A 12,751-nucleotide genomic window follows, 5' to 3' on the forward strand; every position below is an offset into this window, starting at 1 on the left:
AAACGTTGTTTCTTTTTTCAATATATATATATATATATAATAAAAAAAAACTTTTTTTATTATTTACGCCGTCCTTTATAGTGTTGCTAGCCTGATTTTTTTTTTTTTGCCTATTACTTTTTCCGTTAGACTCGTTCGTTGAACTCCTTTTGTATTAGTAGTTGTGTGGCTACAACTGATGCGGATGTAGCTTTTCTCACGTGAAAGCAACCAATTTTACTTATTGTCCTTCCAACACCTTTTTTTTTACTTTGTTTATTTTTGTAGTAACCTCCTTGAATGTCTTTGGTTGCTTTGATTGCTGCAATGTAGCTGCTACGTCTTGTTACTTCCTGCTTTCACACACCACAGTCAAGGCTGCAGGGTGGAGAACAAACCCAGCGCCTCACAAAAGCGGAGCGGACACACACACACACACACGCGTTCAGCCTCCTTGATGGGTATTGTGAGAAAAAAAAAAGATGGAAAGGAGCAGAAACAAAACAAAAAAAATATGATATACGTGGATGTTGCAAGAGAAGCAAAAACACACAAAAAAAAGGAGACAACTAGCAAGAAGAAAGGTGCAGGGCGTGCCTTCATAAACTCCACGCAGGTACAATAAACGCATACTGACACATCCGTATGCATATATGCAAGTATATCTTCCCATGCCACTGTTTTCTTTTTCCTTCATATTTCGTCATGTTCAGTCACTTTCTGACTCACGAAGCTTCTGCACCTGCGGTACGGGCTCAATGCCCACCTTCCCGACCGCCGAGGAAGCGGCAGCTTCCTCTTCCTCCGTCAGTAACTCTTGCGTCTTACGTATCACTCGCAGTTGGCGAATACGATTGAACCGCAGGGTGCGTTTTACAGCTACAAATGACCCAGTGCCAATGACGACACCAAAGAATGCAAGTCCAACGCCAATGACCAGGGCGTTGTTTCCCCTGACAGTAGTGAAACTTTCATCACTGGTGGGACTATGCTGTGGAAATACAGTTATGCGAAATGGCGATCGGATTGCGCTTTGGCCGTCCACAAAAAGCGTAATGATGTCCTCCAAGCGGGTAGTCAAGACGGGTGCCACGTACACAAAAGTCACCACAGGAGCCTTAAATACGGGGTCCATGGAAAGGTATGTTATATTTTCAAAAAGCGCGCCAAGCGTACTAGCAAGATGAAAATACCGTACATCACCAGTGACGCCATTATAAAGGTCAATGAAACACTGTGTACGATTTCCGCTAGTAATTGCAGGAACTTTACAACCCCGTAGTGAAACATAAGCTGCATTAGGCCTCACTCCGGAAACAAACACAAACGGTGAGCCTTGCACCTCTTGCAGTTTCTTCCTCTCATTCCCAACTGCACTTGTCACAATATACACATGTAGTCGTTCTAAATTAATAGCGTCATTGACTTTAAGTTCGCAAGAAAAAAATGCAGTATCAGTTTGGGCCAATGCACGTGCAGAAATGGAAAAAGCGTTAGTGTTATCCACCCATTTGTTCCCTACTGAGTCTTCATCTAGCATCTCAAGGGTTATTCGGAAGTAATCCAAATTTAGTCTAACAGGGCCCATGGTTCCCAAAGCACGCACGATACAGGCAATGGGAACCGTTTCATTGAAGCACACTAGCGTGGAAAAGGACGCCGCTGGGTACAAATCCGGATAAAGTAAAGGAAAGGTAGTAGAATAGGTGTTGGTGTCACCTATAAGCGTCAGATGTAGTGTGAAATTCCCTATTGACATGCTTGGAAGACTTGCTGCCGTGAAGTTAAAAACAAGATCCCCTTTGCCAGAAATAAAGTGAAAGAATCCCATATTGTTCTCTTCGACAAATGCTACATCACTTGGATATACAACCGCACGACGATTGTTTGCGTCGTACAAGGCCGTTCTACAGGTTGTGGTGCCACTGAGAAAAAGACCTGCTGCAGGGACATCGCACAAAATGGGCCCCATGCGCACCGCCGCCCTAGTCAAAACAGACACCACTAAACCGCTATTGTGAATTGGGAAAGCATAACCGCCCGACGCGCACATTACGTCTACCGTGATGGTTGTGCTTTCCACGGCAGAAATATCAAACACCACCGTTGTCACATCGTCGTCACGCCGCAGTGGGCTCACCTTCAGTGCGGCCTTGGATACAGAGCTGTGGGCTGTCACAAAGAATTCACCCACGTCAAATGCCGTAGTAGGCTCTTGCTGTGCGTCTCGCACATTGATGACACATGAAGAATTCTGGTATGGTTCTATTACCAGTGGAGAGCACAATAGTTCTGATTCCGATGAGGCACGTGCCTCCGCCCCGCGAAGAAGAACGGACGCCAAAAGAAGGGGCAAATATAACAGCTGTTGGAGAAGCGCGGCGGATTTCATATTTCCATGCAGGACACTCAAAAAAAAAAAAAAAAATTTCGCTACGCATGCAAGAAAAAAAAAAAAAAAATTAAAGACAAAAAAATAAATAAATAACAATATGAACTTCCACGACAGAGAGGGTTTGTGGGAAGGAAAGAAAGAATAAATAAACAGGGAATGTCCAGAACAACAGGAAACGCCTCTCCCCACCCCACCCACCTCTTCACTCATAACAAGCACACGTGAAACCAAACTAGCACACACATTTGCACACGACTGGCATAAAACCAAGCATAACCCCTCTTTATGGGCAGGCACAAGCAGCTGCACCTCATTAACGCCGCCGTAGCGCCTCAAATCGCTCACGAAGCTCCTTTTCTTCTTGATCCGCGACTTCAGCATATTGAACATCTAGTAACGCTTCATCTTTAACCATCTCCATGAGCCGAGCCGCTTCGTCTTCCTCAGCACCCCCACTCCCAGCGTTCTCACTCTGCTGCAATGGATTCTGCCGGCCACCCAGAAAATCTACTGGACGCTGAACAGGAGCAAAGCCCAACGAGGAAATATCAGAGCTCTTCAAAACTACCTGCGCCCCATCACTTGTCGGTACAAGACCGCCTGAAGCACTAACCTCCGGTGCAAACTTCTTCGGCAATCTATTTGTTTGGCACACCTCTATACCAAGTCGGGCGTTTATACTCTGAAGGCGTTCGCGGTGCTCCCTGTCACGGTCCTCATTCGCCTTCTTCTCAAGTGTCTCCACTGCTGACGCATGAGCTGTACGCAAAAACTCAATCTGATCACGCAGTGCCAAAATAAGTTCCCGTTGTGATTCATTCTTTTGCTTTAACTCCCCAAACTCTCGTAATTCACCACGCAACTTGGTACACTCGTCGGTGCGCCGCTTGAGCTCTCGCTCCAAAACTAAAACTTTCGTGCGAAGAGACTTGTTTTCGTCCGCAAAGCCATTGAATGCCATATGCAACCTAGCTTCTCCGTCACCACCCCAGCTACCGCAAATAAAAGGCAGAGAGGAAGAGAAAGGAAGGCAATTTCTGAGTATCATTTCCGCTGCTGACATCATCGGTAGGTCACTCTTCTCTATGGCTAACCGCAAAACGATTTCAAAGACACTATCACCTCTGTGTTTCCCACTTCCTCGGACCTGCGTGGTTTATTTCATAAAATCATAAAACATGGTGTTTTTCTTTTTTCTTTTTCAAGGTGGGGGAGGAATAAAAAATCAAAACAATTCACTGCAGTAGTCCTCCCTCTCACATTTGTCGCTTTCGAAGACTAAAACAAAAGGAAAAAGGGGTTCAGGTGAAAGTGTGAACGCCCACTCACAGAGACGGCGGCACACCTCAATGCGCTTGCATCCACCAAAATTGTATTTTTAGATGGCACATTAATGTAGGCATTGCACCTCTTCCCTTACCCAACTAAAAAGAAAAAAAAAAACTTATTTTTTGTGTGTTCTCTTTCACCCACCCTAACAACTTTCCAGTATCTAACTCTGAACACACACACACACACACACGTCGCTCCCCCCCCTCCCTCTCTCTCTCTGTGTGTGTGTGTGTGTGTGTGCAAAATCATACAACCCACCTCATTTTTTAAAGAGCTTGAAACGGGAACCTGTAGCAAAGTTTGTCAAGAACCACTAAAGTTCAGGTCCCCCTTCCCGCCCTCGTTTCCCTGTGGTTCATTCAACACCTCACTTCACTTCCCTCACTTTTTTGTTTTGCGTTTTTCTTCTTCGCAAAAACGTCCCTTCACTCCTTTTTTTATGGCAACTAGGAGGAGTTTCGGCAATTAGAGGGAGCTGCATCGTCCGGAGTCTGTGGCGTGACCTTGGACGCAGCAGTGCTGATTGAGCCGCCACATGACGGTAGGGGTCCCCTTCCGGCATCCCGCCTAGCCCGTTCTTCGGCAATCTTCCGCGTGATCGCCACCGTTCGTTCAGAAACACCGAGGTTTCTGCTACAAGTAGACCTGGCATACGATCCGCTGGCAGCTGTAAGCATGGACAATGTTCTTGGGGGACAGACACGACTCTCTGATGCTACAGCGTCCCTACTTATGTTTGCGCTGGCCACGAGCTCATCACGAGGGGGCGTTGTTGCCCTACTTGGATGGTGTTGGCACAATTCATTGGTGGCTTCCCCCACCATCCCTCTCTCTTCTGATGTTTCTGTTTCTACTTCCCCGTGTTCACGAGTATCATGACCCACAACACCCATAAGATGCGGAGGTGGAAGAAGAGGTCGTGAAATGCGTTGCTGTGAAGCGATTGCGGTCTCAGTGGTGGTCACGTAGGAGCGCCTTTCTCCACCTAGTCCGTGAAGAAGCTTGGAAAGTTGTTCACAGCGTTCGTCTAGCCTCTCCTTTACCAACCTTGCCTTAAGGTGAACCTGTATAAGCCTCAATTGTTCTCGCTGAGACTCGATTGTGCGACTTTGCTCTGTTAGTAGAAGCTGTTCTACATGTATTTGTTGCTGTTGTGTATGCACCTGACTTTTATGGTTCCTCACTAATTCTTCTTGATGTTTGATTTGCCGACCCTGCATCTCCAACTGCTCTCGCTGTGCTTCAATGATTTGTTGCATGGTGCGCAGTTTTTCCTCATAGGTGTGGATGCGTTCTTTTTGACTTAAAAGGAGTGCACCCTGCACATCATTCCGTTCCTTGTGCTTTCGAAGAAGATTGTTATAGAGCTCAGCTTGCATGCGAAGTGCCGTGAGACGGCTGTAAAGGTTCTCAAGTTCCTCTGCCTCTGGGAACATCTCCCGAAAAGATTTAATATTCTTGGACTGCTGATATCGCCTCTGAAAATCCCGCAGACCCCATTGACGCTGCCGTATCTTTTTTAGCTCTAAGCCCAAAAACGTGGAAGGAAACTGCGACGTGATTCCATCGTCGTCATTCTGCTGTTGTTTATTCCCTCTTTCGTTTCCCTCCTCTTTCCGCTCTTTTTTTTGCTGTGGCTCATGTGCGTCCTGAGCATTCTCCTCCTCCCCATTCTGCATCAGGTCAGCAGACGGAGCCTTCACCTCGCACGCTGCCGCCTGGGAGTCGGGATGTTCCTTTGACTTCCGCACAAACAAGTAGCCTAGCCCAAGATGACAGTCCGGACACTGCAGTCTCCCGCGACAATTGTATGCATCAAACCATGGACACCGCGCGGTCTTTGTGCGACGCCGTACCTTAACAAAGGATTCTTCAACTATAAAGTTCCCTGGATGTGCAAACCATTGGGTAGAAGACGATGGGTTTTGCGCTTCCTCCAACGAGGCTGAAGGCGAGTTCGCTGAGGGAGCATCAGTGACACGACCCTTGGTACAACAGCTGAGCCCACACCCCAACACCTCCTCCCTAACGCATACCAGATCCACACGAGTTTCTTGAACACGGCTATAAGATGCTAACGCCCGCATCACTTGCTGATAAGAGGTTCTGTCAACAAAAGACATTCCACGCAGTGACGTATCCGTCGTATTTTGCTCACGATCCTCTCCGGGGTTGGTCTCTGGCAGGTCCCCTGTGCTGATGCCGTTGTTGCTATTAGGCAGTGTGTTTGTCAAGCTACTCGGGTCTGATCCCTCTGGTTGGAGCATTTGCGTGGTTTCCACACCGTTCTGCTCTTGCTGCCGCTGCTCAGCGTGTTGTGACACCACAACAGTCTCCAGTGTCAGCTGATGTGTTGCTGGTGGTAAAATGGATGCAAGTATTTCCTCTGAAACCGTGACGTTGACCTCCGCCACCTCATCGCCGCTGTAGCATGGCACAGAGGTCTCCAAAGCCAGAACGTCCTCTAGCAAGTATTCAAAGGCTGTTTCTGTGGTACCACCGGCGACAGGCAGCATGATAAGATCCTTGTGCGAGCAAATGGGCAGCTCGCACCTCGAGCAGACAAAATAGAGCGCGGACGACATTGCACTTCACGGGGTTTACAGTAAAGTGTGCACCCGTGGAATTGGGATTCCAACAAAATAAAGCTGTAAGAACAAGAGAGAGAGAGAGAGAGAGCACCGAATTAAATAAAGTAAGAAAAAAGGTTTCTAAGATCGCCACGGAGCCACTTGATACTTCTTGAATTTTTAGGTTGTTTTTTTTTTACTTATTGCTTTTCCCCAGCTCCCAGGAGAGTAATGAGGGCTGTTGATGGCTCTACTATAGTCACCTCTTGATGCCTTCCTGTTGAGCTCCTTATGAGTTACCTTCACTTTTCGTTTATGTTTTTTTCTGGTATTTTGCGTTCAGCGTATTTTTCTATTTATGTTCCCTATTGGATGCGGCGATGCAGAAGAGCTGAAAAAAGAAGGAAATTGTAAACGAAAAAACGTTGCTAACGAGGAGGAAGAAGACAGGGAGTAAAGAAAAAGGGGGAGGAAGAGATAATATCAAGAGAGAGTCATATCGCTTGTCGTTAACTTTGTTGAAGAACGACAAAACGGAAACACGCACACACAGTTCCTCCCTTAAAGAAAGCAAAAAAGATAATATATATATATATATATATATATAATTAAACTTTAAAAAACACTAGAAACATATACACAGTTGCATATATGCCCAGCAGTCTACCTCTCATCACCTGTTTTCCTTCTTGCGTTTTCGTCCGCGCTTTTTTGACCGGTTCATGCGAATCTCATCATCGGTGTCGCTACACGTCGTTCCATCCGCACGCATCTCACAGTACCAGTGATCCGTGTCCTCTGAGATCTTTTCGGGAACAATGCGCCACTTATCGCATAAATCGCAGCACATCCAATAAATGACCTCCACTTCCTCCTTATTCAAGGCACTGGTTATGCCATCACTCCCCACACGACGAGCGACGCCCCGAGGTTTTGCACCACAGATCGCATTTGTGTTACTGATACCATCGTCATTGCCAATGTTCTGCTTGGCATCCTCCGTCGTTGATGACCTTGTGCGTTTTCGTCCACAGACCTTTTTGGAAGGACTTTCCTTACTCAGCGCCTCAGCTACCGTTGCCATGGGTTCCTCTGGTGAGGGCGCTGGAGTTACCTGCTTCACAGGAGTGCCATTCAGCGACGCATTAGTGCGACCAGTGTTAGCGACCACTTCGGAAGGCGTCGCCACCGCCTCTAACTTTATGGTTGTGACATCTTCGGTTAGCCCTTCAGGACGCGTGACTTCACTCGGCGGCAATGACACGAGAGTCATTCGCGTCTTGGCACCTCCTTGATGTGCAACCTCCTTCATTCGCCGCGGCGGACAACCGAGTCGTCGACAGGGACGAGATACCCCCTCTTTGCAAGGCACTTCGGACACGTGGATGTTCGTTTCAGCAGGAAGTACGTTCATATTTTGTTGCTCCCCAACTTCACTCTTCGCATTGTCCACTTCCGCCTGATGAGGTTCAGCTTTGTTCCCCAGCGGTAAGGTGTTGTTCTGCACCTCCGGCCAATCCCTCTTTTGCTCTTCATGTTTGGGTGAAACGGAGTCGGTGTGCCTCGAATCCCCAGCCACAACAATTGAGGCCCGTACGACACTCTCGCGTTTTGCGCGCACCTCATCCGGGACGGTCAAAATGTTCTTTACAAATGCACCCAATGCCCTCTTACGCAGCGCAGACGTCAGTTCACGAAGAAGCGGGACAATCAACTTCGCGGAAGCACTGCTCTTATAAGTCAAATGTGGACCAACTGCAGAGCTTCGACCAAGTCGACGCCCACTAGTAGACATCTTCGTAGCTCCATTTTCAGTGCGATCGCTACTGGTGGATGTAACAACCGTAGATGTCGTAGTCGCAGCCACAGCAGATGCCCCTGCTCCAATGGCATCACGAAGAACCATATCACCCACAATACTTTCGTACGTATCGCTCACAGAAACTTGATCCACATGACTGCAAAAAACAGAGCCCAGTCCTTCCTGCTCTGGTACACTGCAGGAACCAATATTCAACGCCAGCGCACAAACAAAAGGTGCACCACCTGGAAACGGCTGATGGACACGTCGTAACTTCCCACAACCGTCACAGCTGATCCAACAGAAAGATGCAACTACAGCCTCATCGTGACGTATGAGTGTATCCAATTGCTGCGCAATACCCTCATTGAGTGAAACTTCTGCTGCAGATCTATGTAATTCATTCTTCTCATATTTGCTATCTGTTCCATTATGCGGTTTCCTTGCCAAGCGCTCACTACGCTTTCCATGGAGCTCTTTTACTAATTCCTTGTTTAGCCGTTCCTTAGGAGATTGCTGACTGCATCGCAGACGTGAGCTATTGCTGCTGCTACCACCTTCCTCATCCCCCCTGACACTGTCCAACGTGGCGTACAACTCCCCCAGCCAGTGATCCCGCAAATCCGTCCAGACGTCTTCAAGAGCACAGTATACCCACTGACAGGTGAAGTTAGCGGGGTTAGGTATATAATATGCGTTAGTCTCCTTTTGTTCCTCCTGACCGCGCCGCTTGGTTGGTTTCACAACATTCACAATCTTTTCTTGGTTTTGACGAAATCGAGGAGACCGCCACTCCTCCTTCAGCTCGTCTTCCTCAGCCTGCAGCCGTCGATAACGATCGTTTTTGAACTTTAATGCCGCTTTCTCTAACCGTGTTGGACACGCCGGCACCTCGTCAGGGGGATGCGTCGTGACGGGCTGCGCCACCCACCGATGGCACCGCACGCACTGCAAAAGAACTGACCGCGTAACGTTTGGAAATCGGTGGCGCAGCACCCAGAGAGACTCAGGCATAGGAATGTAACGCGCCGTGGAAACAACATCCTTCTCATTATCACACGCTGTGAGATGCAAGGTGGCAGCCTCAGTCCCCTTTGTACCGCTCATTTAGGGCCACTACAACCGGCTCTAATACAAAGCGCCCACAGGGCTTCAAGTTAGAGGGCGCGGGCATCATTAATAACAGCAGGAGCCCCCCACCACCACCACCACAAAAAAAAATGTAATAATAATAATAAACAATTAAACCAGAAAAGAAAAGAAAAAAAAATGGAAACATATTCGCACAGAAAACAGCGGTGACAATACTGAAATAAAACACAGAAAGAAAGAAAGAAAAACAGATCCACAAGATAAAGCGTGACAAAGTGGGCGCACGTATGAATGGGGACATTTTGTGTGCGGCTACAACTGGCTCTCTACGAAAGCACAGTTTATGCAACGAGGTAAGTGGACAGCCACAGAGAGGTTGAACCCGCTCTCTTTCAAAAAGAGGCAACCCGAGACCTATGCCCAAGACACCTTGATATGCACATATGTAGGCATCAATAGTCATCAAACGATGAATTGTTCTATTCATCTTTTTTATTAAAGAATTATAGCTCAATATGCGTGCTGACAGAAAAGCAAAAACAATAAAAACAACTTGAGTTTTCCATTATTATTGTGATTGCCCCATACATGGAGCAATCAAAGATATGCTATCATGTTTTGGAAAGACACAAACCGAGAATGAACAGATGGCAATCCACCAACAAGACACAAAAGGAAAGAATTTCATAAAAACAAATAAATCTCCAGCTGCATCGCTTTGGAAGTCTGAGAAATGGGGCACAAGGGGAGCCCCGAAAACAGAAGTGAGGATACGCAGCCTTCATTTCAAGACTGAAACCCATACAGAAGTGACACACCTGAAGGTTAGTAAATACACATATATGTTCCTCTACAAACACCGTAACACATACACTTATTGGTTGCCAGTTGTCATCAAAATCCACCTCTCACTCCCTACCAGGCCATCTTTTTCTCTCGAACACGCCCCCCCCCCCCCCCACCGTAACTCTCGCACCGTTTAGTCACAGGATTATTGCACGGAATCCTGCCTCAGTTTACACATGTTACACGTCTCAAACGTCTCGTCAATAATGCGCAGTAGCTTTTCGTACGCCACGTCAAGGTCTTTGTTGAGGATAATATGAGAAAAAAAAGTGGAATTTTCCTCGACAAACCGCAACTCCTCTTCAGCAGTGCGGAGACGTCGTTGAAGGACCTCCTCGTTGTCCGCCCCCCGCTTCCGAATGCGCTCGCACAGTTCCTCCATCGATGGGGGAGTAACAAAAATGTACAATACATTCAGCGACTCTTTCATATTGCGTATCTTTTGAACACCTTTAATGTCCACCTCAAGGATGCAAACCTTTCCGGCGTCCCGAACCACATTTATCGCATTCACACTAGTGCCATACAAATTCCCATGCACCTCGCAGACCTCAATAAACTCACCGTTGTCCCGCATGCTGTCCACCGTGGCACGATCAGAAAAGTGATACTCGCGTCCATTTTCTTCACCTTCACGCGGCGCCCTTGTTGTGTGTGAGACGGAATAGCCAAAATAATCCGGAAACTCCTTCAGCAAGCGGCCAAGAAGCGCTCCTTTCCCTACGCCAGAGGGGCCACAGACAGCAATTGCCTCTAATGGAAACTCACTCCTTACCATGCTATCGCCAAAAATTAATTTGTGCAATCACCGAAGACTTTTGTTTAATGATTAGGTACCGACACTCACTATCCCTTTGTTTCTTTTAAAAAGTCTTTCCTTATCACCCTTAACTTACAAACAGCCTTTCTCCAAGCACCACTGCAGCTAGAACAATAATAATAAAGCAAAAGTAAAAAAAAAAAAACGCAGCGCATGGGGTCCTGATATTTTGGTTACGGATACTTTAAAAAAAGGATCTGCCAAAGAAGTATTACTCCTTTCTTTTCGCCCCCTTTGCTTTGCTTACCCCTTTTTACTGCCCTACAGGTTTTTCCAGCAATGCACACGTCTCTCGCATTCTCTGAATGACACTCCGAAGCTCATCTGCGTTGGTCACTGCTGAGCTAATCTTTTGTTCAATGCCCTCACGTAACTCGGCCTGCTCCTTCTGCAGTGCCGCCAACACGGACCGCATCGCGTCAATGGCGCCGTCTCTTCTTTTTGGCTCATGTGCATGCATAATGGCCTCAAAAGGAAAACACCAAGGAGGGAGCGACTCCACATCCCGAGCTCTTAAAGAATGTTCACCCTCAGTGGCAATAGACCTACCCCGCTTCGCAACATCACAGCTAGAATTGTCTTCGGGTGCATTATCCTCATCTGGCTGCATGTGAAATGGAACACTTTTTTGTCCTGGAAGCACACAAAACGACGGCGGGGGCTCTAACTCTGGCTGCGGTAAGTTCCGCACGGCGGCCAGATACCGTGCCACATTTAACGTGGGATGAAAGATGCGTATCGCATCTCGCCGCTCTGCAACAATGGAAAATTCTTCAATATCATCAACGTTCACGCAAATTCCCCGCTCCTCCGTGCAAACTTCATCCATGTCTGCGTTGCGCTCTACAACAACTGTGGAGTGAGTTCCATCGGGTTCCTCCACACGCCTCTTTGAACGAGGTCTCGTTATGGCCGCTGCTGTGTAGGATGACGGCAACAGTACTGGATCGGAAGGTGCCAAGATAACAGTCGGCGGTGGTTTGGTCTGCCCAAACGTTGAGCTTAGCAACTGGGGCGGAAAATCGGCTCGTTTCTGCAGAAGCACCATGTGTGACAACGTAAAAGGTGCTATACCGAGCCACGGGCGACAGTGAACCTCTATCTCCACTAGGTGTTCCGCCCATGTATCGTCCATGATGAAGAACGGTGGATGTGTTAGCTCGCGGCGTGGCTCAGGAAAACTATTTGGAAGCTTAAACACCACACGATCAACTAGAGCATATAGTTGAGAGGCTGTTGCAGCCGCCTCCGCCTTTTCCTTTGCCGAGGCTGACAGCGATGCCACCTCACCCAAAGTATGCAACTCACGACGATAGGCCAGGTCCTGTGCTGCAGAGGACCCATCCCGAAGGTAACTGTAGCGTAGGTGCGTACAGCGACTAATCCCAGCGTTGTAGTCATGTGGATCATCATTGTTGCCTTCGTTATGTGATGTTCCCTTCTGACCCTTCTTCGTCGCGCGTCGCTGGGGATTTGCCTTCCTACGGGGGACCGACGGCAGTGTGGTAGATAACGGCGATAATGTGGAAGCACGACACAGTGAAAGCGGCAACGCGACACTCCCGACGCAGAAGGGAACCAACACGGCGCCCGTGTAAAGCACATGCTCCTGCTCCACTACCGCCGCTCCTTTTTCACCACCCCGCATCTCAGTGTAGTTGTAAAGCAAAATATAAATAACAAAAAGAGAAGCAACGTACGTATAGCTATGCCTACAAATGTGCAAAGAGAGTAAAGTACGAAAAGGAAGTAATAAAAGAATGAGGGGACACCAGTTTTTTAAATTAAAAATCCAAGGCTACCGTGTTTCATCGCAAGGGGCATGAGCAAAAAAAAATAATAATAATAAAGATGTCAAAAATATAGATAAACGAGAAAGAAAAGAAAAGTACAACGTCCCCCCCCCCCCCCAAAAA

At 47.6% G+C, this 12,751-nt stretch overlaps 6 protein-coding genes across 6 annotated transcripts, besides 11 other annotated features; all 6 read right to left on the bottom strand.

The window, feature by feature from the left end:
* The first annotated feature begins 20 nt into the window (after positions 1 to 20).
* Positions 21 to 42: a microsatellite.
* Positions 43 to 402: 360 nt separating this feature from the next.
* Positions 403 to 420: a microsatellite.
* Positions 421 to 688: 268 nt separating this feature from the next.
* Positions 689 to 2,371, bottom strand: TraAM80_00602 (uncharacterized protein; the record flags this gene model as incomplete). The annotated part of the gene is made up of 1 exon (XM_029377673.1): positions 689 to 2,371. One exon carries the CDS (start codon positions 2,369 to 2,371, stop codon positions 689 to 691), a length of 1,683 nt encoding a protein of 560 aa, XP_029242441.1.
* Positions 2,372 to 2,390: 19 nt separating this feature from the next.
* Positions 2,391 to 2,407: a microsatellite.
* A 15-nt stretch (positions 2,408 to 2,422) lies between these two features.
* Positions 2,423 to 2,470: a sequence feature (A-rich).
* Positions 2,471 to 2,687: 217 nt separating this feature from the next.
* Positions 2,688 to 3,335, bottom strand: TraAM80_00603 (uncharacterized protein; the record flags this gene model as incomplete). Its single annotated transcript, XM_029377674.1, has 1 exon — positions 2,688 to 3,335. One exon carries the CDS (start codon positions 3,333 to 3,335, stop codon positions 2,688 to 2,690), a length of 648 nt encoding a protein of 215 aa, XP_029242442.1.
* A 541-nt stretch (positions 3,336 to 3,876) lies between these two features.
* Positions 3,877 to 3,896: a microsatellite.
* Positions 3,897 to 3,924: 28 nt separating this feature from the next.
* Positions 3,925 to 3,946: a microsatellite.
* Positions 3,947 to 4,152: 206 nt separating this feature from the next.
* On the bottom strand, positions 4,153 to 6,291 carry TraAM80_00604 (uncharacterized protein; the record flags this gene model as incomplete). Its single annotated transcript, XM_029377675.1, has 1 exon — positions 4,153 to 6,291. One exon carries the CDS (start codon positions 6,289 to 6,291, stop codon positions 4,153 to 4,155), a length of 2,139 nt encoding a protein of 712 aa, XP_029242443.1.
* Positions 6,292 to 6,365: 74 nt separating this feature from the next.
* Positions 6,366 to 6,385: a microsatellite.
* Positions 6,386 to 6,858: 473 nt separating this feature from the next.
* Positions 6,859 to 6,883: a microsatellite.
* Positions 6,884 to 6,949: 66 nt separating this feature from the next.
* TraAM80_00605 (uncharacterized protein) lies at positions 6,950 to 9,184 on the bottom strand (the record flags this gene model as incomplete). Its single annotated transcript, XM_029377676.1, has 1 exon — positions 6,950 to 9,184. The coding sequence occupies one exon, from the start codon at positions 9,182 to 9,184 to the stop codon at positions 6,950 to 6,952; it is 2,235 nt and encodes a 744-aa protein (XP_029242444.1).
* An 86-nt stretch (positions 9,185 to 9,270) lies between these two features.
* Positions 9,271 to 9,289: a microsatellite.
* Positions 9,290 to 9,347: a sequence feature (A-rich).
* Positions 9,348 to 9,392: 45 nt separating this feature from the next.
* Positions 9,393 to 9,421: a sequence feature (A-rich).
* A 739-nt stretch (positions 9,422 to 10,160) lies between these two features.
* On the bottom strand, positions 10,161 to 10,793 carry TraAM80_00606 (guanylate kinase; the record flags this gene model as incomplete). The annotated part of the gene is made up of 1 exon (XM_029377677.1): positions 10,161 to 10,793. The coding sequence occupies one exon, from the start codon at positions 10,791 to 10,793 to the stop codon at positions 10,161 to 10,163; it is 633 nt and encodes a 210-aa protein (XP_029242445.1).
* A 295-nt stretch (positions 10,794 to 11,088) lies between these two features.
* Positions 11,089 to 12,483, bottom strand: TraAM80_00607 (uncharacterized protein; the record flags this gene model as incomplete). Its single annotated transcript, XM_029377678.1, has 1 exon — positions 11,089 to 12,483. The coding sequence occupies one exon, from the start codon at positions 12,481 to 12,483 to the stop codon at positions 11,089 to 11,091; it is 1,395 nt and encodes a 464-aa protein (XP_029242446.1).
* Positions 12,484 to 12,751: the final 268 nt, after the last annotated feature.

Source organism: Trypanosoma rangeli (genome assembly GCF_003719475.1).
Source record: "Trypanosoma rangeli strain AM80 chromosome Unknown Tra_15.4_contig_00011, whole genome shotgun sequence".
NCBI lineage: Eukaryota > Euglenozoa > Kinetoplastea > Trypanosomatida > Trypanosomatidae > Trypanosoma > Trypanosoma rangeli.